This window comes from Lissotriton vulgaris, chromosome 9 (assembly GCF_964263255.1).
Source record: "Lissotriton vulgaris chromosome 9, aLisVul1.2, whole genome shotgun sequence".
Classification (NCBI taxonomy): Eukaryota; Metazoa; Chordata; class Amphibia; order Caudata; family Salamandridae; genus Lissotriton; species Lissotriton vulgaris.
Window position 1 is genome coordinate 665,930,569 of NC_141697.1, and position 27,468 is coordinate 665,958,036.

Genomic DNA, 27,468 nt, shown 5'->3' on the forward strand with positions numbered 1-27,468 from the left:
TGCTAGAGAACAAGTTTTAGCAATCCGTGACGTCGCACATGTTGAAGATCTGCTCAACAAATACCCTAAAGTGTTTTCGGGTCAGTTAGGCAGAATCGAAGGATTAAAAAATAAAATAAAGGATAGAGATGATGCTGTATCCGTGAAACATAAGATCAGAAGTATACCCTTCAGCATAAGGGAGGACCTAGAAAAAGAACTTATGTCTATGCACAAAAGAGGTGTAATCGAACCCATCGAGTCCTCTGATTGGTCTTCATCCTTAGTTGTAGCACGGAAAAAAAATAATGAATTGAGAATCTGCATTGACTTACGAAGCCTTAATAAAGTGATTTGGGTGGACTCACACCCCTTACCTAACATCACTGAAATGCTAGGAGTAGTAGCAGGGGTCAAAGTATTCTCAAAACTAGACCTGGCCTCTGCATACAACCAGATAGAGTTTGATAAGGACTCATGCCATTTCACAGCCTTTAACTCCCCGTCCGGTATGTTCCAATTCTGTCGCATGCCGTTTGGCCTGGCTTCCGCAGTCTGTCTTCCAGCGAGTCATGGTCAATTTACTAAAAGGGATAAAAAATGTAGCAATCTTTCAGGACGATGTCCTTATATATGCCAAAGATCAAGCAGAACATGATATGACCTTGTGTAAGATTCTCTCCATCTTTCAAGAACATGGTGGTGTACTCAAACGTGACAAGTGTGTATTCTCTAAAGACAAGGTGGAATATCTGGGACACACCATCTCCAGTGCGGGAGTCACACCCAAACCAAGTCTCGTCCAAGCAGTCCTGGATGCCTCTGTTCCAAAAGACAAAGCAGGAGTGAAATCTCTGCTTGGTCTGACGGAGTTTTATGCTCGCTTTATTCAGGACTATGCTACCAGGATACGACCCATTTCTAAATTGCTTAAACACCAAAATGAATTTGTGTGGGACAATGACTGTCAACAAGCATTTTCCTGGCTTAAAGAACAATTAAGCACTGTCAAAGCATTGAAACCGTTTGTACCCTGCACGTTGACAGTGGATGCCAGCAGTTACGGTCTGGGTGCAATCTTGACACATGAAGTTGAACATCAGGAACATACTATTGGCTTTGCATCAAAGGTACTGAGGGACACAGAAACACACTACTCAGTCATCGAAAAAAACCTCCTAGCATGTCGTGGGGCATCGAGAAGTTCAAGAATTACCTATGGGGCAGGAAATTTACATTACAAACGGACCACAAACCTTTAGTTGCAATTTTGGGGCACACCAACCACCGCAATGCTACACCACGCATAGCACGTCTTGCATCAAAGCTTTTACAACTCAACTTTGAGGGCACACACATTGCAGGAGGGAAAAATGTCTGCCCTGTCACGTTTGCCCCCTGCTCAAAGTGAATCTGTCATTTGTGATGAGGACATTGATTATGATGAAAAAGAGAATTGTATAATAGCTAGTGTTGAGTTAAAGAATGTGTGTTCAGTGGTGGAAGGGAGCTAGTATGCGGCTATGGATAACGATGAACTCTTGAATGATATGTGATGAACTTTCATTAGAAGATGGCTTGGTCTTCAGACTAGATAAGATATTACCCCCTATAAGCATCAGAAATACTCTTCTTAATAAGGTGCACGAGGGACATCTGGGAGCCACTCTCACCAAACGCAGGGTTCGTGAATACGTTTTTGTGGCCTCAAATGGATAGAGACATTGATGCCCTAGTGCTGGAATGCACCATTTGTGCAAGTAGCGATGAGTCTCTGTACGACCAATCCTCCTCTCACTCCCATACCTCTTCCTTAATCTCCTTGGGAAAAACTGGGCATTGATGTTTTTGGACCATTCCACACCTTGCCACATCAGAGCAAATTTGCCATTGTCATGAGCGATTACTACACAAAGTAGCCTGAAGTCAGATTTGTACCCATAGCTGACTCTAAGGAGAGCCTTGACTTTATGAAATATGAAAGAGATTTTCATGAGGGAGGGCTTCCCCAAATCCATTATCTCAGAGAAGGGGGTGCAATTTGTGTCATCTGATGTTGAAGAATTTCTTAAAGAATCTTCCATCACTCATCTCAGTGGCTCACTTTACCATCCCCAAACCAATGGGCTTGTAGCGAGACTAAACAGAGTTATTGTGGATTGTGTAAAGTTGGCCATTGAACACAACAAAGTAATACCCCCACGGTTAGAACAATGTTATGGTTCTACAGGACCACCCCCCACTCATCCACTGGTGTCTCCCCTTTAAAACTACTTAGAGTCAGGAAGCCGTGCACGGAATTTAGACCTGCATGGATGTTCAAATGGTTCAAGTCCAACACTGCACCTCAGGAGCTAGATGAAAGGGTCAGACATAAAGTCGGGGAAGTCCAAAGTAAGCAAAAAAAAATACTTTGACAGGAAAAATGTCTCCATCAGGGAGGTTGCTGTAGGCGACCTAGTGAAAATAAAGAAACAAGGCTTTCTGATAAAGGGAGAGTCCAAGTTCAGTAAACCTGTTATCGTAGACAAAGTGTGCGGCAGTACCGTACGCGTCATTGGGCGCAACTGGTGGAGCATGAACAAGATCGTAAAAGTAAATGATATGCTCAATAAAACGCAAAGTTCTAATGTTGATGTTGATTTGTCACGTAACTCTGTTTCAGAAAACAGTAAGGTTCGTGATTCAAGTAATCCTCGTACTTTCCAAAGGAAGAGTTCCAGAGTGGTCAGATTACCGGCCAGGTACAGGTGTTAGTGCTGTTTCACTTTCGCCACTCCTCTTCTCCCTTTCCCCTGTCTCCTTCTTTCTCGTTTTCTCTCTTTCTCTTTCCCTCTCTCTTTATTTTTATTCCTTCCCTTCTTATTCTCTTTCTTCTCTGAGGAAAGGAGATATATGTAATGGTCTCTTCCCCTTGCACCCCCGCGCGAGGACATTGTGTTGCCATTGCCTCGAGCTGGCCGTTGGCACGCGAGGAACGTTATACTGGATAGTTTGTGTTGTCCGTTGTATTCGCCATTTTGAGCTGTGCTGGCTTGCACGCTAGATTGTCTGTGGGAACTCAATAAACGGAAACTTACTTCAACGAACAACTTTGTACGTGGATTATTACAAATATGCACTCACAGGCAATATGCAGTCAGGGCTCAGCAATGTCACTCTGTTCAGAGCAGCTCACCATGGCTCCAGCCACTGTCTCATCCTGCCGATGCGCCACCTACATCTGCCCGCGAGGCATGGGAGTCTCCATTTTGTCAGTGTTCCATAATTGGCCGGACTATATAATCACTTGTACCGACTTTTCTCCATTTGCCTTACTGCTATCGGATCATTCCGCAGTGTATAATCATTTGTTTTCTCCTAAGTTAAAGGATCGATGGAGTTCCGTTTGCCGGATAATTAACGGATTTTGGACCCGAGCAGCACTTAAGTGCAGCCATCTTGCTGCTGGCTCTCTAGGCCCCACCCCGTAGATTTAATTAACAGCGACACACACTTAATCTGTTTTTCATTGAACTACACTTGCAAGTTGGAGGGGAAGGGGGACTTTCTGGCATATATTTAAAATCTGTATGCAACAGGGTACTTTGATATGATCTTGTCATGATTTGGAACTGTATAACCAATAGAATGGTTATATAAAGAAGATAGTAACTGAGATATTGTCTCACAGCAAGTTGTCATGTAAAACTGTACAAGACACTTTTTCTGTATCTTTGCTATCCTGTCATAGCAAGTTACAAATATAACTGGATTGCAATCAGTTAAACCATTATTTTTATACATATCAGCCTTATATAGCACTCCAAAACTAGCTGTAGAAAGGGAACTCTTTACATTAGAACGGACAGCTACATAGTTCATAAAACACAGAGTTAGGACTTTGAAGGGAAGGGATTAAGTTGCAGTGACAGAGAACTTTTTATTTCCGCTATACCCAGGAAAGTCAAGGCTTTTCGATGTTTTCTGGATGACAGCAGAACAGGTTTGGACCGGAAATCAACAGAAAGAGATTTTAAAAATTAATTTGTGGATCATGAGAAAGATTGATTTTGAACTCGAGATTTGCTAATTCTGAGGCCGCTGTGTCCTCCCGAACTAGTACCTATGTTGGACATATAATTAAATGTATTCAGATACTTGACTTTATAGACTGGTCACCGAATTTTAAATTTGATTCTGTCTTCAATGGGCAGCCAGTGTAAGATACTAAGTCTTTGGGTCATGATCAAACGTTGTTAACCCCTTCGATGCGTGTGACAAGGTCAGCTCGTCATGGGCGTTACCTGCGCTGTGCGTGTGACGAGTTGACCTTGTCACGTAACGCGGGATTTTTAAAATCGCAGCGCTCAGTGAGAAAACCGCTAGCGCGCATGCGGTTAAAGATAAATGTGTGGCTGTGGAGCCTGCATCGAGTGGGGCGTGCAAGGTTTGAGGCACTCTAGAAAGAGGCCGTGTGGGAGATACCCAAGGTGTGGTTTGCATTCATTTTTTTGTGAACACATTTTCATTGCCTTTTACATGTCATATAGCATATCCACTTCCAGGTGTGGTTTGCGTTCATAGATGTGAATACAGACGCAGAGATTTAATATTTTTTCAGAAGAGAAATGGGAGCATTAGCTACTTTCTGGCGCCTATGTTAAGTAGGTCTAGCTGTTTTATCGTTGCAGCCTATCTCTTACCCGATGCATCCTGTCTGGATTGGGCTGGTGAAATTTGCGATTTGATTAATTTGCCTTATCACTGATAGTACCTGCCTTAGGGTCTTTAAGATTAATTATGCCGGTTCTCCTGGTGCCTTCGGGTGTTGAACTGTACTTTTTTTCCCCTTCTAGCTGCTTCTGTAAATAGTAATTGACATTATAGATTACATCTTTAGATCTTGGTATTTGTAGCCCGACCTGGGGTCCACGAGTGGGAAGATATTGGTGTAGATTTCAAAATGAGCATGACCACAATGTCTTTATCGTGATGTTTAGAGGTAGTTCCAAACTTGCCTACTTCTGCCAATGTATTTCTGTCATGCTCTCTGCAGTGTGAATTTGGTAAGTGCTTCCCACCCTTTTATTATGATTAGGTTACATTATCAGAGCACAGGTTTCTCGATTTTTAGTGTCCGCTCCTGTTGGCTAATTGCAAATTTGTGCTTTGCAGTATCCTTAATGATATGGTGGGTGGATATGCCATAGCTATAGTTGTAACTGGTTGGGAACATTCAGTTGTTTGTTTGTTTGTTGATCACTGCTTTCTCGCTCCACACCTTTCACAGATATTTCAAGCATTTATCAACATGGTTAACTGAGGCTGTGAGTTTGTTTGAAATGCACTTTCAGAATTTAAGGTGGGTTTCCACTGGACGTGGAGATAAAATGATTTCGCTTCTGCAGTACCTAGTAGGCTATTGCAATGTGGCAATGTTCTTCAGTTCGGTAAATCATTTAGTAAATTGGTGTCCGATTGGGACATGTGAGGAAAAGAATGGATCAAATCGCAGTGCAACACTGATAGCGGGAGGACTTTCGACAAAGGAAAAAGATACTAAGCATGCCATAGGCACACAGAAAGGTAAATACGTTAAGGTGCACTTCTTAGTAGTTACGTTTGTCATATCATCCTGCATTCTCATAGTTTCAATCCTTCCCTCTCCGCTTCCCTTCGGTGAATCAGTGTCACCACATTCAGTGTCACCTATCTGCTAATGAGTCCTCAATGGCACACTTCCCAGGTATGTTGTCCTCCAATATGCTAGCCTCAATAGGCCTGCAAGCCGTATCACCTTACTTTCTCCAGTCAGTTGCAGATCCCCACTTCCTATTCTCCTCAGTGTTTTCATCAGACGCTTCTGCCAATGCTTCTCAGTTATAGCCTTTGCTTTCCCTCAGTTTTCCCAAGACTAGGCCCCTCGCTGTGCTGTCTGGGTTGGATCTCCTGGTCTCTGCCAACCATTGTTAAAGGTCAGTGGTTTTTAACCTGTTGTCGGGGGGGGGGGGGGGGGGGGGGGGCTGGGACTCTGTGATGCCTACTCAGGTTCTGTAACTGCTTAGAAATGTAAATATTAACAGATTAATAAGGTATAGATAATAAAGAAACAAAATTGAACATTTTAAAACTCCATGTGAAGGAATTTGATACTAAAGGCCAAAAATGAAGTTGGCGTCCTCAGATTGATTTGTGGGAGCAGTCAAACAGAATATAGGGTGGCTTCAATTGAATTTAGAAAAAGCTCCAACCTTCACAATACAATTTGAATTTGGATTATTTGAAAATGTTTGTTCATGAATTAAATCAAATACTTTATCATTTGTTAAGTGCTTGTCCCCATATTCAAATCAACTAAATTGTTTAGGGTGAGGTCCCCTGACTTCAGTTATGACTCAGGGGGGGTCCCCGGATTCCAATAATGATTCAGTGGGGTCCCAGAATTCCAAAAGTGATTTTGTAGGTGTCTGCAGAATTCAAAAGGTTAAGAACCACTGTTATAGGCGAAATGTCATAGTCTAGACTGTTCTCAGGTGCACTTACAATTCTTGCTGCGAATCTGTTCCACTTCTCTCTACTTTTAGTCCGTTAGGTGGCACCTCACAACATAGAGTATGGGTTGTCTGATGTGAGTGAGCTCTTTTAGAAGACAGCTTTCTTGAGCGCAGTATAGACCCACCTCACATCTGTAGATTTTGGGGTCATGAAGCAGTGTTTTTTCTGCTTTTGTCTCTGTATTTATGAGCAGGCAGTTGCAAAAAGGTTACCTCGATGGATGGTTTTTGTATTTAACTGCATGTCTTTCTCTGCAACCCAAGATGTGCTGCTTTAGATAAAGGATGCCTTTAAAAGTGGCTTCATGGAATACCACCCCCATATCATTCTCTTCAGATGATACTTCTCCAAAATGTATTATACGTTTGTTCTGAATCGTGAAAGGATCCTTTGCTGCAGGACTTTATCTCGATATTTGCTAGTTTCGTTTGGCGACGCATCCAACTTGAGTTTAAGATATTATTTACAATGTTGGCACAAATGGCTGGTATTAAACTTGCAATGAATTACTGTTTTTATGGCACTCTGTGTTTCTGCCAGATATGTGAATCTGCATCACTATCTCCTGTGAGCCTTGCTTACTTGTTCACCTGGATTTTGGGAGAAAGGTTCTCGCTCACCTCATACCGAAAGCGTTATCTGTGTGTATTGTCAAACACGAAACGTCTTTTCTGCCTCCTTAACTGTTTGAATATTAGCCGTCTTAAATCTTATTCAGACCGCAGAAAAGCCCTAAAGAATCAGAGCGTTTTATTTATACACCTATAATAAAAGCCACATTTCTTCCTTTGAATTCCAGTGCCACATTTCATATGCTGTTTTCTATGAAGTTAACCACCTGATTTACTCGGCATGCTCTCTTTAACCATTGTGTGAAGAATGTCAGCAGTGTCTGATGCTTTTTTTGGTCGATCTGTAATCTTGACGATTATTCTTACGAGGCACTGCAATGTCATATGAACAGCAAATTGTGCTCTATGCAAGTACCAATTCATTGTAAATAAAATGGCGCTTGAGATATTTTTCTGTTGCCTCCTCCTTAACAAACTTGGGGTACAACCAAACATTAATTTGACAGAGAGGAACGGAGACTTGGATCTAGGATTAATACAGTAAGGTGGGTGGTCAGTTAAAGTGCTTCCTGGTGAAATTTGAGTGTAATGTGCAATTACACTGTATGCTCATTTCAACCCTTCATGCTTTAAACATTAATAAAATGTGTACTATTTAACTGGGGAATTGTAACATCTGTTTTAAGTTTCGTTCTTCACACACTAAGAAATATAAGTAATATTAAATAGCAAAAAAGAAAAGTATTAGTTCTGGTATTAAACAGCACATACTTGTTATCATTAGGAGTATGTGCAAATGCTCACTATAGTGATTGTTTTCACATTTTTCTTTAACCTTCTTTCACCATATGATACATCAGCCAATTACATTCTGTCTATTTGATATATAAATGAAGGAGAAGGGACTTAGTAGGGAAAAATGTTCCGCAATGCTTGAATTTGACCTTATCCTTTCCCAGTGAATCTGCACTAAAAAGGAGTGTCACATCAGTGAATAACTTGTATTTTGCTTTTCATGAAGTCTAGTCTGATGACTTGAACATTGGTGTGTTGCTCACAGAACAATACGGATAATGCTTGGATAATGTGTCCAATTGAATGTGCGTAGGAAATAGGAAGGCACAGCCTGTTATGTAGAACTTTCAGAATTTGTTCTGTTGGTGGAATTCGTCCATTCTCTTGTCTCACCCACCTTTTTTTTACATTTATGTTCAGATCGTCCATGCCAACATTGTCGTGTACAGTTACCATTACTTGCTAGATCCTAAGATTGCGGAACTGGTGTCTAAGGAATTGGCCAAGAAATGTGTGGTGGTCTTTGATGAAGCACACAACATTGGTAAGATTCAAGTTTTTCATATTTGAATGCGCATCTAGGAATGCCTGCACTGCGGGGGTAACTTGTTGTAAGCCCTGTGTTGTGCATGCAGCAGGGGGTTGTGATGAGACATATGGAACGTGGAGAACTATAAGAGCATATCGAAAAGCTTTATTCTCTTTTGTTGACATCGCTGTCACTAACTTCATTTCCTATTGAATGTAATTGTAACATTATTATTATTATTAACAGACATGAGATTTGGTATGAAACATAACTACATAACCCCTAGACTGCAAAATCCACAATCTTTGAGGACAGAGAGTATGGACTTGCAACAGTGATATTTATAACGTGACTTTCTGGAGAACTCAGCTGGGGTTTGTCATTGAAAGTTGATGGACATGGGTCCATCAAGTAGGCATCAGTCGATGTAATGAGAGGTGATTATGGTGGCTAGAGAGATGAGATCTGTGAATGATGGCGGCAGCAGTCTGAGATTTGAGCAGTGACTGGAGTGGGTAGCGATCTGTGCAATGGCTGCATTGAGGCTCAAGACCTTAGTGCACTTGCAGGTGCAGCTAGGCAAGCTCATATGACCTGGTAGCTGCAGTAGAGAGCTTAATGTACTGACGTCTGCGGTAAGGTGATCTCCATTTTCTTCTGGCTGGTACCACACAAGTTTTGGTCTCGGCAACTGCTGTAACTGTTCCTGTTAGCTAGACTGAATAGCACAATTGAGGTTGTAATGTGGCTAGCTGATAATGAGCAAGCTAGGAGGAAGGTGGTGGTTTGACAATTTGACTACCCCTTTCCTTGATTTTTAACAGACAATGTGTGTATTGACTCCATGAGTGTAAACATTACTCGAAGGACCTTGGACCGCTGTCAGAACAATGTGGAGACATTACAGAAGACCATTCAGAGGTTAGTGTGTGTTGACCTCTATGACTTCTATGACATAAAATGGCTTTTTTGGTGATTTCTCCATTTTTATAGTTCAGTGAAATGTGTTCAGAATATATATTCTGTACAAATATATGCAAAACAAATATAAAGATAAAACACGTTATTACAGATCTGGTGTTAATTGCAAACTTTTTTTAGACCTGCATAGCAGCTGTATCAGACTAGTTATATATTTACCATTCTTGCATCAACCAAAGGTAAATGAACATAGGTGTGAAAGTAATAAGGATTCTATTTTTTGCATACCATAAATATCTGTGAATACCTAGTCAACAAGCTCTCTTAGAGGAGTTTCTTATGCAGGTACAACATTGTTTAACATGTAATTTCTCTTTCATTAGGGAATTGAGTCTCTACCAGGCCAATTATATTCTTTTGGCAACAGTCTACTGGCCTGAGAGTGGGTAGGCCTCTTTCACATATCGCACCGGATGAAGTTTCATAACACTAAATTTGATGGCAAGAGTTCACATTCTGTTTCTAACAAATATGGAGATCTGAGATGAACTTACCTGAATACCAAATTGTTACCCGATATGTTACAAATAGCATGCTTATTCTCAACCTGGCTTAAAATGTGATAAATGGTTGTACACCAAGTTACCAATATTGGCGATGATGTTGGATTTCTCAGTGCTAATGTCTGCCATAAGCATGACACTGTCCAGGGTGAACTGAAGTGCTGTTTCTATTCCCTTTGTTTATAACTTTCTATGTTTGTCATCTAGAAACAAAGACAACAGAGAAACTGGGCAAGAATAGCTAGATCCAAACATGGCTTTGTAGCCGAGTTATCGGTCCTTGCACAGTATGTTGGAATCTTTGACAGAACCCAATTATATGATAGCAAATGTCAATAAGATGTCGTTGGACCGATCTGGTAGAGACATCTAGCTGCAGATTCCTTACTTTTGAATTTCCCAGGCTGGATCCGGAAGACTTTTGCTTGAGCAATGCCCTTGCATGCCGGTAAGTGGCGTTGGTTCTCTCCTTGTGACGTCTGTGCCATAAGTGACTTCCACGTCACTTACATAGGCGCCACCTCGGCGTGATGTCATCTGTTCTTTTCTTTCTGTGCCAGCTAGCATAGATCAGTGAAGAGAGCTGCCCTTTGTCACATTTTGACAGACTTTTTTCAACGCTTTTGTACGAGTTTTGATGTGTAGTTTTTTAACATGTCAAAGAAGACTTATGGATTCAAACCTTGCAGCACCTGCCATCACGCTATGTCAGTGATGGATCTGCACTTGATTTGTCTGTGGTGCCTGGAGCGCGACCACAACTTGAAGTCATGCTCCGACTTCCAGGTCATAACTCCGAAGGCTTTGAGGGAGCGGTCCTTAAAGCTGCTTACCGCTCTGCAACGCACCATTCGCCCCGTAGGTCTTGTTCTGGGTCCTGGTTGAGAGGAAGGTCAGAGCACCACACCAGGGGGTCCTTAGTTCATGTCCTCCCACTTGAAGTCGTTGGGTCAGTCAGGCAAGAGGCATAAGAAACACAAGAAGTCGAAGTGTGCTTCAATGTCTTTTCCCTGTCCGTCGTCCGAGGTGACGGACGAGTCTACATGCTCTAGGCCTCGTTCTGCAAACCTGGGCCTCATATTTGGGCAATCTGACTCTCTCTGCACACCTTCCGGCCCCGGAGGCTCAGAGGGAGCTCCATCGGGTTCCACCCTGGTATTTCCGGTGCCGATGTCCCTGATGGATCCAGTGGTGGATCTGGACCAGCCCCTGTCGTGCCACTGTGACCGTCCCCAGCGCCAGAACCTGTGCCAAGACTCCTGACTCCTCCGGCACGCCCTGGCTGCCCCAGCCCCATTCTTATCACCGATGTCCTGGAGCCAGATCAGCGCCTGCCGATTCCAACAGCACTGGACCATAGGTCAGTACCTCAGCCCTACTTTGAAGGACTAGGAATGGAGGAAGATTTGTGGGGCGGGGGGGGAGGTGGGGGGGGGCGCTGTAACCCTGTACAAGATGAGTCTGCGCATGAAATGGACTGGTATGAGGAATTGGGTGAGGCCAGTTGACTGGATATCTCTCCAGATTCTGGTCTGCTTTCTCCCTACTGCCCTGGCTACAGAGGAGGGAGCTTCCTATGCTGTGGTGGTGAGAAGGACAGCTGAGGTCCTGGACCTTCAGCTCCCTTCAGTGTAAGTCAAGATGAACATCTTGACAGAGGTCCTGTAGCTGGTTGTCTCTTCCTCGGAACCGCGCCTGCCGTTCAGCGAGGCCTTGACTAATGTCCTTCTGAGAACCTGGTCCAAGCCCAGCATAGGGGCTCCTGTGAATAGTACAATTGCCCACCGCCATCACCCTGCACCGGGAGACCGACAATTCCTCCCCAACCACCCTACCCCTGAGAGCTTGGTGGTCCGAACCTCTCCCTCACAAGACATGTTCCCTTCCGCACCGCCTGACAGGGTATCGAAGAGGCTGGATAGTTGGGGCAAGAAAATGTTTACTTCCGCCAGTCTTGCATTGGGTTTGGTGAACATTGCATGCCTATTGGCTGTTACTCCCTCTCCTTGTGGGAAACGGTACTGCAAGTGCTGCCACAGGTCCCGGAGGCCTGGGCCAGTCTCTCCCAAACAGTAACATATGGGAGAGATGTGGCAAAGTTCACCATTTGTTGTGGGCGTGACATGACCGATGAGCTGGGCAGAGCGATATCTTTTACTGTGGCTGTTAAACACCATGCCTGGCTGAGGGCTTCTGGCTTTTCTGGGAAGCTTGTGTGTTCCCCTCCCTGGCTACATCTGTGTGCCCTGACGAAGGTGCCATACACCAAAACGCGCGTCGGCGCTACCACCCAGAACGGCAACGATATACCATCTCACTTGCCTTCTTATTGTTGCACCCCTGTCCATGCAACTATGAGTCCATCTATTTTGTTGCAGACCTTGTGAAATGTATCTGTTTGAATGATTTGAATGTGTATGAGTTTTAATGAACCCTTAAAGGTGTGAGTGTCTGTTGAGCCCCCTTTTACTGCCCCGGAGTGTATGGAACACTGAACTGTATGATGATGTTTTCTTTTCTACCTGACATGAAATACCACATTGATTGTTTTTATAGAATACTGAACATATAATCCTTGAATATTCTTTTATAAATATGTGCTTGAAAATCAATAAAAAAATATATATTTTTCATAAAAAGGATGACCCGAATTTTTGGCTCTGATACTTGGTAATATTGCTCCATTTCGAACAGAACTGGATCCCTTAGAGGACCATTTGATACTTATTCTGGCAGGGTGTTCTTTTCTATTTTTGCTTTGATCACCCACCTTCCTGCCTATATCCTGTATTGCCTTGGGGAACCCCCTGCTATTGTATATCCATCCCTCCATGCCTCCATGTACGATGGCTGACGGAGGACCACCTGAACGTGCTTCAGGAGAAAGTCAGGACTCTCTTGACCAAGGGAGCCAAAGTGAGGGTTCCAGTGCCAGCAGTAGGCTGTGTTTGCTTTTCCCACTACTTTCTGGTCCTCAAAAAGGACAAGGGCTTTCATGCTAGTCTAGATCTGCAAGCCCTCAACTACTTCCTCAAAGTTGAAGGTGCTCACTCTGGCTCAGGTCTTGGCTGCTCTAGACCCCCCCCAGACTGAATAGTGGCATTGGACTTGCAGGACGCCTATTTTCACATTCTCATCCTGCCTGCTTATCGGCGTTGTGGTTCTCAGAGCTCCCCTTTGGCCTTACTAGCGCCCCTCTGGTGTTCATCAAGGGGATGGCTGTGGTCGCAGCTCATCTGCGCAGATCAGGGTTGCCAGTCTTCCCCTATTTTGACGAGTGGCTGTTGAAGGGAGCTCACACCAGGCTGTCGTCTCCCACTCCAGACTCTGACTGACCTCCTGCATTTGCCGGGGTTCACCATCAAAGTGCTGAAGTCACACTTGATCCCCTCTCAGAAGCTCCTTTTCAGGGGAGCGGTTCTGGTCACAGCGCAGTTTCGGCTTCTTCTCCTGAGCAGCGAATCCGGGATATTCGGGCTATGATTCCGACCTTTCAGCCTCTATCCTGGGTTTCGGTAAGAATGACCCTGAGGATACTGGGCCTCATGGCCTCCTGCATCATGCTGGTGGACTGTGCCAGGTGGCATGTGCGGGCTCTACAGTGGGCACAGCATCATTGGAATCTTTCCTATTGCATCCAGATCTCGGAGGGCACTGCACGCCAATTGCAGTCGTGTCTAACGAACCGGGATTGGGTCAACAGCAGATCCCTCTCCCTTCCCCAACTAGAGTTCACAGTGGTGACAGATGCATCATTGCTGGGGTGGGGTGGCCCCACGGGAGAAGCGGAGATCAGAGGCCTCTTGTATCCGGCGGAGTCCGGGCTCCATCGATGGGGTTCACTATCAACATGCCGAAGTCACACCTTTGACGCTCCCTCTCATCAGAGCTTTTATGGACACAGTGCAGTTTCGAGCCTAACCTCCCAAGTGGGGAGTCCTGGATATTCACGCTATGATAACCGATGTTCCAGCCTCTATCCTGGATTTCGGTGAGAATGACTCTGAGGCTGCTGGGCTTCATGGCATCCTGCATGCTTCTAGTGATGCATGCAAGATGGCATATGCAGGCTCCGTAGTGGTACATGATGTTCCATTGGGCGTATAATTAGTGTAATCTCTCTGACATGTTCCAGATCTTGGAGGGAACTGCACAGGACCTGCAGTGTCACCTGACCAAGTGCGATTGGATCAGAGGCAGATTCCTCTCCCTTCCTCAGCCAGATTACGCAGTAGTGACAGATATGTCACTCTTGGGATGAGGTGGACATCTGGGAGAGGTGGAGATCAGATGACTATGGTCTCCGGCAGAATCTGGACTCTGCATCAACTTTTTGGAGCTCCAAGCAATTCGCTTGGCATTGAAAGCTTTTGTTCCTTTCATCAAGGAAAGCTGGTTCAGGTGTTCACGGTCAACGGCATATCTCTGGTGGGTCAACACCTGGCAGGTTCCCAGAGCGCCAGGGTGGATGAACTCATCCGTTGATGCCTAGCCAGGTGACGTACGGTCTCTTTCAGCTGTGGAGAGAGCCTTGATTAGATTTGTTCACCTTTGACGAGAACATGCAATGTCAGCAATTTTGTGTTCTGCAGTTTCCAAGGTGGCTCGCGCTCTGAGGCGTTTTTTGTCTTGAGTGGAGCTCAGTCCTCCTGTTTGCCAACGCCACTCCAGCCAAGAGTTCTCAAGAAGATCAAGTGTGACCAGCTCCAAGTCATTCTTGTGGCTCGGGACTTGGTGCGGAGAGTGTGGTATCCCAAGCTTCTCCAATTGAGTATCGATCATCCGATCAGGCCACCCCTTCAGGAGGATCTTCTGTTGCAGCAGCAGGGGAGGGTCCTTCTCACTGAAACTGTCAACCGTATGCTTTCTTACATGGAGATAGAGCGGTGGCAGTTGAGAGTATTCGATCTTCCTCCTGAAACCTCTGTTATTTTGGCAGGCAGACATGATTCTACCTAAATTGTATACACCTGTTGGTGGAACACATTTAAAAAATATCCTACAGAGAGATCTATTGATCCTCTCTCTTTCTGTTCCCCTCTCTCAAGTCTTATTGTTTATTTTGACCTTTGCCCAGCAGTGCTTTGCTCTGGGCACTCTTAAAGGATACCTTTCGACCTTGTCTGCCTTCTTGAGGCTTCCAGACCAACCCTCTTTATTTAAATTGCCCATTGTGAACATATTTCTTAAGGGGCGTGTACATATGTTCCCACCTGCCCCACTCATGCCTCAGTGGGACCTTAATTTTGTACTCATCTTCCTGATGTGGCTCTGTTTGAACCTCTGCACCGGTGCCTTCTCCGGCTGCTTTCCATCAAAGCATTTAGTGGCAATAACTTCCACCTAGAGGGTGAGTGAATTATGGGCTCTTTTATCCAAGCCTCCTTACCTGACCATCTTCCCTGATAAGTTGGTCCTTTGCACTAGGGCTCTCTTCTTAACAAAAGTGATAACATCATTCCACGTTGGGCAATTGGACACCTTGCCCGCTTTCTATGCTCCTTTGCAACCATCTAAAGCGGAGGAGCGACTCAACCGTCTGGACCCAAGAAGTGTATTGCCGTTCTACCTTGACTGCACTAAAGAGCTCCAGGTGGATGGCCAACTCTTCTTGGGGTACGTTGGATCAAAGAAAGGTGATGCGGTGCAGGAGAGGACTATGTCGCGATGGGTCATCCTCTGCATCAAACTTTTGCTATGCTCTGGCCTAAAAGCAGCCTTCTGAAAGGGCTCATTCCACCAGAGCGAAGGCTGCTACCACTGCATTGCAAAGTGGAGTTCCATTCTTGACATTTGTCAGGCAGCAATGTGGGCATCCCTGCACACGTTAACCAAACACTACTGCCTGGACAGTCAAGTCCAAAGGGACAGCCTTTTTGGACGCTCTGTCCTGCAGGACTTCCTGTTCTAGCCTTGTCCGCAGTCCCTCCTCTGGGCTTTGTATTGATTGGTTATCTATTCAGAGGTAGATAATCTGCGGCTAGATGTCTCTATCAGATGGACTAGTTACTTGCCTTCGGTAACGCCTTATCGGGTGGAGACATGATCCAGCTGCAGATTCCTTAGTGACCTACCCATCTTCCCTGCACTGCAGACAGGTTTTTATGGTCAGGGCTGTTCCCTTTATGGTCCCTAGTTGTTCTAAACACACCAGTGTCAGTGCACTTCATGGCTTGGCGCTCCTGGTGTGGAAAGTCATGAAAAATAACAGACGTCAGTGCGCCGAAGTGGCACCTGTAGGAACATGGCTCTTTATGTTCTTTACCAAAGTAATGTATAGTGTACACAGAGTCCAGTGGATTGCCAGAGGCTTTAAAGAGGCTAAAGTAGATAATACTAATGCTCTCTTTTCTGATAGTGTGTTCAAGCAGTTAGGATTATCAGAGGGCTGTATTAAGCATTTGTTGTGCACAGTCAGGCAAGAAATGATTACACACACTCAATGATTACATTTGAGACCAAATGTCTATGACAATATTACTTTTAAATGTTTATTACTTAGAACCAAAGTTACTTTGTTGCAGTAAAATACGTTTTGCAGTATCACAGATGTTCAATATAAAAAGTGGACATTTAGCGCGTCTTTCAAGCAGTTCAATGTTAACCTATGGGAGGAAAACAATAATGCAATTTCACAGCTAAGTACATGACTTATACATCAAGTCTTCAGGTTTTATGATCTACACTGGGCAAGGATCAGGTAAGTGTAGAGACTGTACCACTAGCGGCACTCAGGCTGCCTGGTGCAGAGGTCCAATTCTGTCACTGAGCCCAATGTTTATCAATGAGGGGGGGAGGGGCACTTCAAAGAGTTGCCAGTTGCAAGTAAGCAAAATCAAAGTTTAGGCTCAATCTTTCGGGCTTAGGACCAGCACTTTGGGGGCCACAAGGCAGCAGCAAATACACACCCTCAGCAGCACAGAGGTGGCAGTGTGCCAAGTGCCAACACTGTGGCAGGCGCCCAGTGCAAACCAATGAAGACTGAAGAACTTGAACAAAGGCTGCAGGCTCGGACCAGGAAGGGAACCTGTGGATTCTGGAGGGAAGTTGGGTTCCTGAAGAACTTAGCAACACAGTCAGGGGAACTTACCAAAGCCAAGGGGCTGCGGGTCCAAGTGTGTCTTTGAACGTCAGAGAAGTCTTACCAGAGCCGGTCGCGGTTGGGGGACCCTTCGTGTTGCATTGTGGTGGAGTCCAGGAGAGGTCACTCTGGAGTGGACTCGAGCTCAGGACCTCTGGGGATCCTTCTTAGGACATGTAGGACACTTCTTCTGGGGTCAGAGAAGTCAGTTACAGAGGTGGGTCTGGAGGCCTGGTTGGGCTGCTCAGAAGGACACTGGAGTCTCTTCTTATTGGTTTCTTTGTGGACAGAGCCACTGTCCTCTAGAGTTTTTGGTCTTTAGGGAAGGCAGACAATCCTCCCAGGGTTGTGAGAGTCACTGGGCCTCCAGGACAAGTCGCTTTTTGGAGCAAGTTTCTTAGAGGGCTGCAGACAGCCCGGTAAGGCTGAGACCAAGTTAATGTTAATGTTAATGTTATGGGGTATTTATATAGCGCACGGCTACTCCGAAGAGTGTCCCGGCGCTGGCACACCAAAAAACCCCCTAAGAGAGAAAAGATGAGGAAGGACTGCTCTAGAAATCGCTGATTATTGATGGAACAACCAGGTTTTTAATTGGCACCTAAAACTAAGAAGCTCGTGCTCTTGTCTGAGAGGGAGGGAGTTTCATATTTTACCGACTACCACCTGAAAGGATCTACCACCCTTTCTGCCCAAAGAAAATTTTGGTATCACCAGCAAATGTTGTGTAGATGATCTCAGCGTCCTCGCCGGAAAATAAGGTATGATCCTCTTTCGAATGTACTGGGCCCCACTATTATGTAGGGCCTTAAAGGCCAACACAAGGGCCTTGAAGAATATCCTATTTTTCATTGGGAGCCAGTGGAGAGTTTTCAAAAGGCTCGTCATGTGGGTTCTTGGTCCTACCAGCATAATAGCTCTGGCGGCTGCATGTTGGACCACCTGAAGATTGCTTAGCAGGTAATTAGGGATTCCCAAGTACAGAACATTTGCGTAGTCCAGCCTAGATAAAATGAGGGCTTGGATCACGGTTTGCCTATGGGACTGAGGAAGCAGAGGAAGGAAATTTCTCATCATCTTCAGTAGTCCAAAACACATACCTGCCACAGATTGTACCTGCACTTTCATGGACAGAAGTGAGTCCAGCCTGACTCCCAGATTTTTGACAGAAGTGACTGGGCATGCAGGAGGCGTCTGAGTCTGGGGCCACCAGTTCTGCCATTTATCTTCGGGCATAGGACCAAAAAACATTATTTCCGTTTGAGCTGAATTGCTGGATAATTGGTTCTGTCGCAACCAATCAAATTGTAAGTGTTGCAATCAAATACTTTGGTCAGGCATAAATGGATTGCATGCTCATTTAGCTACTCATCTTTCTCAGCCGTAAACAGCAGCTGTGAGTCGTTGGTTGTCCTCTGGCGTCTTCACTGCTGCACAGCTCTTCGGTCCTTCTTCTTTAGGTCACCAGGAATCTGAGGGTTAAGATTCAGGTGTGCCCCTAAATACTCCATTTACAGATATTGCACATACTGTCAGGTTGTAGCCAATGGGCGGCTTACCGCTAGGGTGCCTTACCCTTTTTATGTCCCTCCCTTTTGGAAGGGAGCATTCCCTAATCCCATTGGTTAAAATCCACATATCCAATATCGAGGATTTTCTAAGGAGGGGGTCACTATAGCTCAGGACACCTTTGGGGTGGTCCTGGCTGAGAGGGAACACACCTTTGCTGCTTACTAATTTTCCCGTAGACCTTGCTGCCAAAAGTGAGACTTGGGGAGGGGGGTGGCCTCTCCACTAGCTGGACAGGCCCTGTCAAGCATAACAAAGGGCAGGAAGCCTTTCAGGCTCACCACCCTAAATGCTGGTTCTGCTTGGGGGTAGGTGAGAAGCACCTCCACCCCAAGCAGGTTGTGTCTGACCAACAAGAGCACAAGGCTCCCACCTCAGGGAGTCAAAAACATGTCTGAAAGTGGCTGGCTGATGCAGAGCAGTCTGCTACACACTAGGTGTTGGGTGGGTTTTCACCTCTGAGGTGCCCTCTTAGTGCAAGTATTAATGAACCCAATACTGGCATTGGTGTGGGTTCATTAATCTGAGATGCTTGGTACCAAACATCTTGGGATTCTGCAAAGCCATCATGAAGCTTTTATGGACAAAAGTGAGTCCAGCCTGAGTCCCAGATTTTTGACAGTAGTGACTGGGCATGCAGGCGGCGGCTGAGTCTGGGGCCACCAGTTCCGCTATTTATCTTCGGGTGTAGGACCAAAAAACATTATTTTCGTTTGAACTGAATTACAGGATAATTGGTTCTGACGTAACCAATCAAATACCTTGGTCAGGCATAAATGGATTGCATGCTCATTTAGCTGCTCATCTTTCTCAGCCGTAAACAGCAGCTGTGAGTCGTCGGTTGTCCTCTGGCGTCTTCACTGCTGCACGGCTCTTCGGTCCTTCTTCTTTAGGTCACCAGGAGTTTGAGGGTTAAGATTCAGGTGTGCCCCTAAATACTCCATTTACAGGTATTGCACATACTGGCAGGTTGTAGCCAATGGGCGGCTTACCGCTAGGGTGCCTTACCCTTTTTATGTTCCTCCCTTTGGGAAGGGGGCATTCCCTAATCCCATTGATTAAAATCCACACATCCAGTATGGAGGATTTTCTAAGGAGTGGGTCACTATAGCTCAGGACACCTTTGGGGTGGTCCTGGCTGAGAGGGAACACCGACAAATATTTATACAAAGAGAGTATCCGTTGACAATTCTGGATAAAGCAGAAGCAAAAATTCAACAAATTGAACGTAAGAATTTGCTAACCAAAAAAGAAAACTGTCTCTAACCTTATGGTGTTTGTATCAATATTTTCCACTAGATCCAGAAGCATTAAAAAAGTGATTTGTAAATGGTGGGAGTTGCTACAAACGGTACCTGATTTTAGAGAGGTATTACCAGAATCAAAAATGTAAAGGAGTTGCCGTTTGCAAAATCTGAGAAACTCACTGGAAACCATGAAGAAATGTATGAATTGCATTCATTGCATTAACGTTAACCAGCACCATTCCATCACACACCCTAGGACGGGTGAAAACATCACCTTGAAACACACATTGGATTGTAACACCACTAATGTAATCTGTGGATTACTCTACATTGGAAAGACTGAAAGGAAAGTCAAAATAAGAATTGGAGAACACAAAAGTAGGGGTTCGTACTCAGAATACCAACTCCAACTTGGTTGTACACTCATTGGAACAGCGTCGTAACATCGCTCAGGTACGTTTTTTGGTTTCGGAAAAAGTAAAGTCCAAGGAGGGTTCAGACCCGAGCAAAATAATATCTCAAAGAAGTTCATTGGATTAAAAAATTGAATACCATGATGCCGTTGGGACCGAACTATAAATTAGATTGGAGTTGCTTTTTATAAACGGAGTATAATCACTTAGATCTTGTGCATCTGAAAGAAACAGGTTAGTATTAGATTCCTTACCTTAGAATATCCCCAGGCGTCAGTCTGGATCCAGAAACTTTTGCATAGCAGTACCCCTGCGCGTCGGTAGGCGTCGTCTGCAGGCGTCCCCTGCGGCTCCGCGTCCGTCGTTGGCGTTGTGCACCGTGATGACGTCGCTGGATTATATAGACGCCGCCTCCGCGTGCTGACGTCAGTTCTTCTTTTTTCCGCGCCAGTTAGCGCAGATCCGAGAAGAGCAGTACTCCGGTCTTTGACTAAAGTTTTTTGATCTTTTTGATTCTTCTTACGGTGCCGGTAGGATGCCAGGTTTTAAGAACTGTGATGACTGCGACCGCACGATGTCAGTCACGGACCATCACCGACTCTGCCTCCGGTGCCTGGGCCCCGACCACGACGTGGACGCCTGTGTCGATTGCCGGGCCTTGACGAGTAAAGCTAGGCGGGAGCGGTCCCGCAAGCTGCTCGAGCTGCGGGTGTCGGCCCCGCGTCGAGAGAGGTCCCGGTCCGGCCGGACGTCAAGGGAGCGGTCGCGGAGCCGTCACGAACGCTCGGGAAGTCGTCACCATTCCTCTGGTTCCTCAGGTAGGAAACACAAGAAGTCGGGGCGTCGTCATCGTACCCCTGACTCCCCCCGACGCTCACGCGATGCGGCCGGGGGTTCGGGTGGCCCCACTCCCGCGGCTCCGCATGAGCCGCCGGCGTGGCCTGCTCCATACCCTACGGTCCCTGGGCAAGGCGCGACACCCGAGGAGATAGAAGAGTTCCTCATGGCCATGAGGAAGCTGTCTCCTCCAACGGGGCCTACGGCGCCTTCGGGCCCTGTGATCCCGTCCGAGGGCCCTAGCGGGTCGGGTGCTCCTGCCTCGACGCCGCCGGGTGCTCCTGCCTCGACGCCTCCGGGTGCTCCAGCCCCGGCGCCGCCGACGGCTCCGGTCTCGGTGCCGCAGGGGCCTTCAGGATCGACACCGGCTGGCCAACCGACCTCCCCGGCGCCGATTCCATCAGGGCTACCCCCGACGCCATCCCCGCGCGACGCCGGTCCTCCTGAGCCGGCTCCGGGCGGCGCCGCCCCCATACCCTATCTGACTCCGGTCACGGAGTCGAACCGGCGTCGCCCGACGCCGAGTCCGACGCCGATGGGGCCTGTGAACCCCGAGGAGCCGGTCTACCTTGTTGATCCTGATTATGATGAGGAGGTAGATTACGGAGAGGATTGGGAGGGGTCTGAGGACTCTCTGACACGTGAGTGTCAGTATAATGTGGACTGGCCAGGTGACTTGGGTGACGCCAGTGGTCTAGATGAATCCCCTAACCCTGGCTTTGTCTCGCCTCCTACCGTGGCTTCGGAGGAGGGTGCTGCTTATTCAGTGGTGTTGATGAGGGCTGCCAAGGCCTTAAACCTTGAGCTCCCCGTCGCGGCCGTGAGGACTAACATCCTCACTGAGGTCCTCAAACCGCAGTCATGCCCACAGGAGCCACTGCTGCCGTTCAACGAGGCCTTTTCTGACGTTCTTTTGGGCACGTGGTCCAGGCCCGCTTCAGTTTCGCCTGTTGATAGGAACGTGGCCAGACGCCACCGTCCATGTACGGATGACCCCAAGTTCCTGTCCACCCATCCCACCCCTGAGAGTCTGGTGATCCAGGCCTCGACTTCCCAGACCGCATTCCCGTCGGCCCCGCCCGACCGGGAATCCAAGAGGTACGACCAGTATGGAAAAAAGGTCTTCTCGTCCCTGAGTCTGGGACTGCGGTCTTGCAACACCGCATGCCTCTTGGGCCGCTACACCCACTCTCTGTGGGATACGGTCGCGGACCTGCTGCCCGAATGCCCGCCGGAGGTACGGGCGAAGTTCGGCAAGGCTATGATTGAAGGCTGAGACGCAGCGAAATACTCCATCAGGTGTGGTCTTGATACGACCGACTCGCTGGGCAGAGCGATGTCCACGACGGTGGCGATTCGTCGCCACGCCTGGCTGAGATCCGCCAACTTTTCGGCATATGTCCAGAATGCTTTGATGGACATGCCGTTTGATGGCAGTCGCCTGTTTGGCGACAAAGCGGACCACGCGCTTGAGCGCTTCAAGGACTCCAGGGTCACGGCCAAGTCCTTGGGTCTCTCGACCCAGCGCCAGCAAACGGGTTTGTTTCGCTCCTTTCGTGGCCAAGGAAGGGGCGGTCCCACACGTGCTGCCAGCCACGCGCCGCAACAAACTTATCAACGCGGTGGCGGCCGTGGAAACCGCCGTGGTGGCGGTCGGGGACAATGGCGAGGTCAGACCACACCTCCCCCCGCAGCATCCGCCACAAAATCCTTCTAGTCCGTGCTTTCAGGCCCATGTGACGCCGGTGGGTGGCAGGGTTCGCCATCACCACTCCCACTGGCGCACAATCACCTCGGACAGGTGGGTGCTGCAGATCGTCCGAAGGGGCTACTCCCTCCCCTTCGAGACCACTCCTCCAGCCACGCCACCGCAGAACCACCGTGTGTCGAGGGACCACTTGACACTTCTGAAGGAGGAAGTTACGGCCCTCTTGGCCAAGGGGGCCATCGAGCGCGTTCCTGGGCCAGAAGTAGGACGTGGTTGCTATTCCCACTGCCTTCTGGTACCCAAGAAGGACAAAGGGGGCCTACGTCCTATCTTGGACCTAAGGAACGTCAACGGCTTCCTCCGGAAGGAGAAGATCAAGATGTTGACATTGGCTCAGGTCTTGGCTGCTCTAGACCCGCAAGACTGGATGGTAGCGTTGGACTTGCAGGATGCATATTTTCACATCCCCGTCCTGCCGGCCCACCGGCGTTACCTGCGGTTCACAGTAGACTAAGAGCACTTTCAGTTTATCGTGCTCCCCTTCGGCCTTACCAGCACCCCACGGGTGTTCACAAAGGTGATGGCGGTGGTCGCAGCCCATCTGCGCAGGTTAGGGGTTTCAGTCTTCCCCTATCTAGATGACTGGTTGTTGAAGGCGAGCTCGCCCCAGACAGTCGTCCACCACCTTCAGATGACGGCAGACCTCCTGCACGAGCTGGGGTTTTCCATCAATGTGCCGAAATTACACCTGTGTCCCTCTCTAAAGCTCCTTTTCATCGGGGCGGTTCTCGACTCTGCGCAGTTTCGGGTTTATCCTCCGGAACGGCGAGTCCGGGATATACAGGCTTTGATTCCCATCTTCCAGCCGTTATCCCGGGTTTCAGTCAGGTTGACGCTGCGGCTGCTGGGGCTGATGGCTTCCTGCATTCTTCTGGTGCATCACGCCCGGTGGCGGATGCGGGCTCTGCAGTGGGACCTGAAGTTTCAGTGGGCCCAGCATCAGGGCAACTTGTCCGACCATGTCTTGATCTCAAGAGGGCACTGCAAGACAACTGCGGTGGTGGCTTACGGACCGCGATTGGGTCAGAGGCAGATCCCTCTCCCTTCCCCAACCGGAGCACGTTGTTGTGACTGACGCATCCCTCCGGGGCTGGGGAGGCCACTTGGGAGAGGCAGAGATCAGAGGCATCTGGTCTCCGGCGGAGTCCCGGCTCCATATAAACTTGTTGGAGCTGAGGGCGATTCGTCTGGCACTGAAGGCATTCCTCACCTTTGTCAGCGGGAGTGTGGTGCAGGTGTTCACGGACAACACCACCGCCATGTGGTACTGCAACAAACAGGGCGGGGTGGGGTCGTGGACCCTTTGCCAAGAGGCTCTGCGCCTCTGGCAGTGGCTGGAACATCAGGATGTGACCCTGGTGGTTCAACACCTGGCGTGCTCTCTGAACGCCAGGGCGGACGAACTCAGCCGTCGGTGCTCGATGGATCACGAATGGCGTCTGAACTCGGACGTGGTGCAAGGCCTCTTTCTGCAATGGGGAGAGCCTTGGTTAGATCTATTCGCCACAGAAGAGAACGCGCAATGTCATCAGTTCTGCGCGTTGGAGTTTCCAAGACTGCACTCGCACAGCGACGCCTTTCGGCGCGAGTGGAGTTGCGGTCTGTTATACGCCTTTCCGTCTATACCACTTCTGCCCAGAGTGCTGAAGAAGATCAGGCGCGACCGGGCCCAAGTCATCCTTGTGGCTCCGGACTGGGCTCGAAGGTACTGGTATCCCGAGCTACTCAGCATGTCAGTCGGTCCCCTGATCCGCCTGCCCCTTCAGGAGGACCTTCTGTCACAGCAGCAGGGGACGGTCCTCCACCCGAACCTGTCCAGCCTCCACCTCCATGCGTGGAGATTGAGCGGCGACAGTTGAGGCCATTTGACTTGCCTCCTGAAGTCTGTGATGTGATTCTGGCAGCCAGGCGTTCCTCCACAAAGTCGGTATACGCCTGTCGGTGGAACAAATTTGTGGCATGGTGCACAGCAAAGGCTGTGGATCCTCTCTCTGCCCCTCTTTCTGAGGTTCTTCTCTTCCTTCTTTCTCTAGCCCAGCAGGGGTCTGCTCTGGGCATTATCAAGGGCTACCTTTCTGCCCTTTCGGCCTTTCTGAGGCTGCCTGATCAACCTTCTTTGTTAAAGTCCCCCATTGTAACAAGGTTCTTGAAGGGCATCACACACATGTATCCACCTGTTCCGTTTGTGATGCCTCAGTGGGACTTGAACCTGGTTCTAACCTTCTTGATGTGTGCTCCCTTTGAGCCACTTAATTCCTGTCCTCTCCGTCTCCTGACTTTAAAGACGGCCTTCCTGGTTGCCATCACCTCTGCCAGGAGAGGGAGTGAGCTCCAGGCTCTTTCTGTCAAACCTCCTTTCATGTCCATTCATCCCGACAAGGTGGTTTTACGAACTAGACCTTCTTTCCTGCCCAAAGTAGTCTCTGCTTTTCACATCGGGCAGTCCATCACCTTACCCTCCTTCTTCCCGCCTCCGCATCCTTCAAAGGATGAAGACCGGTTCCATCGTCTGGACCCAAAACGTGCGCTTTCATTTTATGTGGATCGCACTCGCCAGTTCCGGGTGGATGACCAACTGTACATAAACCGACCATCTCTCGGTGGGTCGTTCTGTGCATCAAAGCGTGCTACTCTTTGGCTCGGAAGGAGCCTCCTGTTGGGCTGAGGGCCCATTCCACTCGGGCCACGGCGGCTACTACTGCCCTGGGTCGGGGAGTCCCCTTGCAGGACATTTGCCAGGCGGCTACGTGGGCCTCGCTGCACACTTTTGCGAGGCACTACTGCCTGGACAGTCAAGTCCGGAGGGATGGCTTCTTTGGCCGTTCTGTCCTCCAGGACTTTCTGGTGTAAGATCGTATTGGTTCGCAGACCCACCACCGGGGTTGGTATTGCTGGGGTATCTATTCTAAGGTAAGGAATCTAATACTAACCTGTTTCTTTCAGATGAACAAGTTACTTACCTTCGGTAACAATATATCTGTAAGAAACAGTAGTTAGTATTAGATTCCTTACCGCCCCACCCATCCTCCCCGTTCTGCGAACTGATACCTAGGGTTAGGGACATCCCTTTCAGGGCCCTAGTTTCAAAAATGGCACCAGTGTTGGTTCTCACATGGCTCTGCGTGTTCTGGGGCGGTAAAGCTGTGTGAAAAGAACTGACTTCAGCGCGCGGAGGCGGCGTCTATATACTCCAGCGACGTCATCACGGCGCATGACGCCAACAACGGACGCGGAGCCACAGAGGACGCCTGCAGACGACGCCTTCCGACACGCAGGGGTACTGCTACGCAAAAGTTTCCGGATCCAGACTGACGCCTGGGGATATTCTAAGGTAAGGAATCTAATACTAACTACTGTTTCTTACAGATATATCGTTACCGAAGGTAAGTAACTTGTTCATTAACACACTAAGGATGAGAGTATAGCACAGATTAGAATTTCACCACATTGTTCTCGAAACACAGGCAGTTATCACAAACTAACAGGCTAATTCAATGTTTTTAGTTGTACATAGATTTGCAGAATGTATTTTGTTGTTTTTCTTTCCAATGAATTTTAAAAAATCATGTTATGAGAAAACGCAATTATTCTAGGCCGCTTTTGATTAACTTCAATGATGTTTGTCCTACATGGGTCATATTCCGAAAGTATTGCGTACCGTTTTTAAAATTGTCTCTACAATTTGTTGAGATTCTACAGGTGAATGCCCACAATATCATGTATCTTATTTTCAATATATTCTGAGCTTGAAAGATGTCCTACATGGGAACATTGCCTATAACCAAATAGAACACATAGGTTATATTATTCCGGATCGGTGTTGAGAATGTGTACTTTTTACACTGACTTTAGGATTTTTTTGTATTTCAGCTTTCAGCGATACAGGCCTCTTATGAGATACGAACTATGTATGCATGATGAATCGGGTTATTCATGCATCTATAAATCATAAATCATGGGGGCGTAGCGGTGTTACGGTATCTCAGTTGCTCTCATGGTGGTAATAACTATTTTTTGATTACCCATGCCGAAGACGGGCAATCATAGATTGATGAATAATAATTAGGGTGACAAGTTAGTGATATAATTATGAATATGTTACGATCGTACATGGAGGTAGTAGACGCAATTTGTTACTATATGTATTACGAAGTGCGTGTTCCGGCACCATGTTAAGATGACCACCATATGTTTAGCCATATTCACAAGCGCACACAGTGGGCGGAGTCACCCAGCCGCCCCTTGACCTTTTTGTCACGTGTAAAAGAGTGAGTACGGGCAGAGAAGTTTGTGGAGGAGTATAAATCGTTTGAACCGTTAGAGTGTACTTTCGGGAGACCTCGATTGAAAAACTTGTTAAGCTTGTGATGTCATCACAGCTTGAATGGCGGGACAAAGATGATAGTACATACACGAATGTTCATAATGTTATTCATTTATTACACAGATGCTGTCTTGGCGAGTATTTCGATTGATGGTACTATATTGTGGGGCACTATACTACTATATTGTATTGGTTACTTTATTACGAATCGAGGCTTGAAAGTATGGGTTATTGTTATGTTGCAGGATTTACGAAACCAAATTTGCCTCTTCTGAAAAGTTGCACTTACTTCTTTGAATTTATGGTAGTAAATACCTTTTTTGAGACCGTCTC

The 27,468-nt window shown here is 47.3% G+C and overlaps 1 protein-coding gene across 1 annotated transcript in view; it reads left to right on the top strand.

Annotated features, from left to right (window-relative positions):
* The first annotated feature begins 551 nt into the window (after nucleotides 1-551).
* The window catches only part of ERCC2 (ERCC excision repair 2, TFIIH core complex helicase subunit), a 535,569-nt gene continuing 508,652 nt past the window's right edge, over nucleotides 552-27,468 (top strand). Inside the window, exons 1-3 of the mRNA XM_086939493.1 lie at nucleotides 552-1,109; nucleotides 8,304-8,427; nucleotides 9,237-9,333. Of these exons, the coding sequence (XP_086795619.1) occupies nucleotides 552-1,109; nucleotides 8,304-8,427; nucleotides 9,237-9,333 (779 nt within the window). The remainder of the gene's footprint in view (nucleotides 1,110-8,303; nucleotides 8,428-9,236; nucleotides 9,334-27,468) is intronic.